Here is a 4,267-nt window from a genome sequence, read left to right on the forward strand (position 1 = left end):
AATAAAATAAAAATCATAGTTCAAGAAAGGAAAAAGAAAAATAACTCACTTTTTTATTTCTCATCCGATTCTAAATCCTAATATTTTATATAATAACAATCTCGCTTTTTTTTCATTTATTTCCTAATATGACAATAATTTGCTGATTTAAGGACTTAATTAAATACGTACACATTTATTATTGAAAATAAAAAAGAGATGAGATTTGATTTTTTTTTTTTTTTTTTTTTTAAAAAAAAAATTCCTACAGGCATTTTCCTCCATATCCAGCATTTTCAAATAATGCTTGTTTTACTTCTTCCGTGTTCACCATTGTTCTGTGCTCGGTTCCCTATTTAATCACACATAAAACAGTAACTTCAGAAATATTATCCATTAAACATAATTGTTTTCTTTATTTACTATGCTTCTGTTTGACCATTAAACATAATTTAAAAGTGAATTTATAATGCCTTTTAGACTATTACCATTTTGTTTTTTGTTTTATTTTCAAAAAAAATTACGTCTATTTTTTCCTATCTCTTAATTTGCATTTTTATCCAGTATAATGATTGAATTTCTTAGCTAAATTTAAAAAAATAAAAAAAATAAAAAAAAATAAAAAAAATTAATTAATTAATTTTTACTTTTTTTTTTCAAAATTTGGATTGATCTTTTAAACTATTGGTAAAAAGTAGATAACTAAAAAATAAATTTAGATAGGGAAGTAATATCTAAACCAAATGTTACTGAACAAGACTTGAAAAAAAAAAAAAAAAAAACCAAAACAAGCCAAACTTGAAACTTTTTAGAAAAATAGGGTTTTTTTTAAAAAAAAAAAAAAAAAAAAAAAAAACAAAGGTAAACAAAATCGTTAAGATAGTTTTTTTTCGGAATTAAAAAAAAAAACAGTATTTAGAGAAGTCATTACAAATCCATTTTAAAACCGATTGTTTGGATCGAAGGAAAACCAAAACAAATTAAAGGATCAACTCGAGAAAAATGATTCAAGAAAAGAAAAAAAGATTTGATATATGAGGATACCTCAGAACAAGAAGCTTGAATTGCAAAGTCATTGAAACAGCTAATAACACATTGTTGAATATCAAGGCCCAATGTTTCAAGAGTGTTGACTGTTGACAACAATAACCCTGGCTTTGCTGCACAACAAATCTCAATCCTTGTGTCATCTTCTCTTCTCTCCACATTAAACTGCATAAATCAAAAACCATAATTATAATTAAATTCATTAATTAACAACAACTAACAATCATAATTATCATAATAATTTCTTCACTTACCTTAGGCGAATTTCTCACCAGATATTCATTATTTGGTTTCACATCTCTCAAAATCCCCAACTTATTCGGATTATTATTATTATTATTATTCCCAACTCCAATTTCCCTTTCCAAATTCTTGATTTTCTCCATCAGTTCCTTCACGTACTCAATTGCATCCGCAAGAATCGCAGTTCGGTCCATCTATTTCAAAAATAACCATAATTAATCATCACCTCAAAACAAAAAATAATAATAATAATAATCAGTTAATTTTTATTTTTGGTCAGAATTTAGTTCCATAAATCGTCATTTACAGGAACTTTTATCCAACCACCACCGAAATTAAGTTATAGCTTTCTCCAAATTATAACATTAAGGTTTGATAACTATTTTATTTTTTATTTTTTTTAAATTCGTATCTTTCTTAAGAATTTATAAAAGCTATTTTTCTTTTATTTTTAAATTTTGACTTGATTTTTTAAACTATTAATAAAAGGTAAATAACAAAAGAAACAATTCGGAGGTGAGCCATGTTTGTGAGTTTAATTTTCAAAAATAAAAAACCAAATACAAAGATCCCGTTGGATAACCATTTAGTTTTTTATTTTTGTTTTTAAAAATTAAGTCGATAGACTCTATTTATACATCCAAATTGTTTCATTTGCTATCTATTTTTCTGTCAATGGTTTAAAAAATTATGCCAAAATTCGAAAACTAAATAAGTAGCTTTTAAAATATTGTTTTTATTTTTAGGATTTGGTTAAGAATTCTACTCAAATAAATATGCAAATTATTATAAGAAATTGAGAAGAAATTAGTTTAATTTTAAAAAATAAAAGAGAAAAAAGAAAAAGAAAAAGAAAAACCTTGCTGATTTTGGGAACGATGGATCTGAGCATGGAGAGGCGATCGTTGAGACGTTTCCTCCGTCGTCTCTCCGCCATGAGATTCTTGGAGGGCTGGCCCTGAAGTTTCTTAGTACACGAGTAATTGACGATTTTTTGTTGGGGAAAATCGTCGCACGTGGGCAGTGTGTTGAAAATGGGGAGTATTTTTTCAGGAGATTCAACGATAGACTCAGCTTTACAAAAACTATTAGCCTGAACTTCAAGATTATGAATCTCATCCTCCAAAATCCCAAGTTCCTCCTCTTCCATACTCGTAATCGGATATTCCCCATTATAAACCTCAAAACTACTCGGCGGAGTCTCCAACGTACTATACGACATTGAATCGCCGGAACTCCCCGCCGCCGTGGGCAAACAGTAGTGATCTTGCCCATTGAGAAGATAATTAAGATTGTGCTGATCCATTGGCAAAGAATCAGAGCAATCAAAATTCCACCCATTTGCATTATTGGAAATTAGCTCATTCATTTCTGTAGACATTGCTAATTCCCAATTCATTTCTCTTCTCAAACCCAAAACTTCTTCTAATAACAAATACTGTTCATTCATCTCCATAAATATATATATTTTTGGTCTCTCAAGTTGATAAAATGAAGGTTGAAGTTGGGGAATATATAGAGGAGAAGGAGAGAGAGGGAGGGATTTAAAAAGGTAGATTAGATTAAATTATATTGTATGAAATGAAATGGGGTATGTGACAATTAATAAAATGAAATGATTAAATTGAGTATTGTGTATAGTGTATGCGGAATCTTGATTTGTGTGGGATATGTGGAAGTGATTTTGATGTCATTTTCACCGAAATCTGTATAATCAATTAAAAGGAGAAGAAGGGGAAGGGGAAGTGCTCGTTTTTATATAAAGGTGGAGAAAAGATTGACCAAATACTTGGGTGGCACCACAAAACAAGACCATGTCAGAAAGGGTTCTCTGTATTTGTATGACTCATCAGCCAAAAAAATAAATAAAATTACTCTTTTTTTTCCCTATATATAGACAAAAACCACCCTTAAAAAAAATGGATGCTTTCTTAATAATATTTTTTAAATGAACTGTTTTTTTTTTTTTTTTTTTACTTTATGTGAAAAAGTAGGGGATGCTGGATGTACATAGTTTGATACAACACCTAATCATTACCTTTATAATTATGCTCGTGTCGTGAGAGATATTTGTGACGCTCAATTGATTATTATAATTTGTGGGTAATAATAATTTGCTTTTCAAGTGTAGAATATTTTAATTTTAGTAGAAAATCATAAACGTTATAATAATGAGAGATTTTTAATAGTATTACTGTAGTTAATTATAAGTTATGAATAGTTGAGAATACCAATATTCTATTTGGAACCTCAATCATAGAGTAGACTATAATAGTCTACCACACCAACTTCAAGTTGGGCCCCAAACACTATAAACTTTCAATTATAAACATTGAGCCAATGAACTTATATAAACGTTCAAATTGAACTCTCAAACTTACATAATTGTAGAACTTGTAACAATCGAATATGTTTGAGAGTTCATTTGGGACTTCAATTTCTACAACTATTATAAATTTGAGGTTTCAATTTTAATACTTTTGTAAGTTTAACTCAATTTTTACGATTGAAAGTTTAAGAATATAATTGCAACTACTACCATACTTATGGAGTTGTTTTAACGATTTGCCTTTTTTAAGGACCATTTATGTTCCTAATTTTTATGGATAGGTGCATTTCATTTCCTCTTGAATTTTCTAAACGTATATTTTTTGTTTTGAATTGTTAAGGTTATATTTGTTTGGTTTTTTAAATTTTCAAAATGTAACTTTTTATTACTCAAGCTTTTTTAAGAATTTATTTAAAATTTCGTGATGTAATTGTTTAAGTTTTTTTTTTTAAATAATTATATGACAGTTTAAGTTAGAAAAATAAATTTTAATCCATGTACTTTAGAACTTGTTCAAATTTAGTCTACGTACTTTCAAATATTTAATTTTAATTCATGTAATTCCAATAAATCTTAAATTTAATCTCTTGAAGTGAACTTTTATCAAAATTATTTAAAAAATAATAATAATTTTCATGTAAGAAAACAAAATATGTGAACATGTTCCTA

The 4,267-nt window shown here is 27.5% G+C and overlaps 1 protein-coding gene across 1 annotated transcript; it reads right to left on the reverse strand.

Annotated features, from left to right (window-relative positions):
• Nucleotides 1-230: 230 nt before the first annotated feature.
• Nucleotides 231-2,942, reverse strand: LOC120086773 (transcription factor bHLH93-like). The gene is made up of 4 exons (XM_039043567.1): nucleotides 2,129-2,942; nucleotides 1,281-1,463; nucleotides 1,024-1,191; nucleotides 231-331 (listed from the first exon to the last, which is right to left on the reverse strand). Exons 1-4 carry the CDS (start codon nucleotides 2,723-2,725, stop codon nucleotides 245-247), a joined length of 1,035 nt encoding a protein of 344 aa, XP_038899495.1. The 5' UTR covers nucleotides 2,726-2,942; the 3' UTR covers nucleotides 231-244.
• Nucleotides 2,943-4,267: the final 1,325 nt, after the last annotated feature.

This window comes from Benincasa hispida, chromosome 9 (genome assembly GCF_009727055.1).
Source record: "Benincasa hispida cultivar B227 chromosome 9, ASM972705v1, whole genome shotgun sequence".
NCBI lineage: Eukaryota > Viridiplantae > Streptophyta > Magnoliopsida > Cucurbitales > Cucurbitaceae > Benincasa > Benincasa hispida.

Bases quoted from the DNA above. Each gene is read 5' to 3' on its own strand.
- LOC120086773 (XM_039043567.1), bottom strand. From the start codon at position 2,725: ATGGAGATGAATGAACAGTATTTGTTATTAGAAGAAGTTTTGGGTTTG. The intron at 1,464-2,128 runs GTTTTTCTTTTT...TTTTTGAAATAG, and splicing joins TCGTTCCCAAAATCAGCAAG to ATGGACCGAACTGCGATTCT. The intron at 1,192-1,280 runs GTAAGTGAAGAA...TGATTTATGCAG, and splicing joins TGGTGAGAAATTCGCCTAAG to TTTAATGTGGAGAGAAGAGA.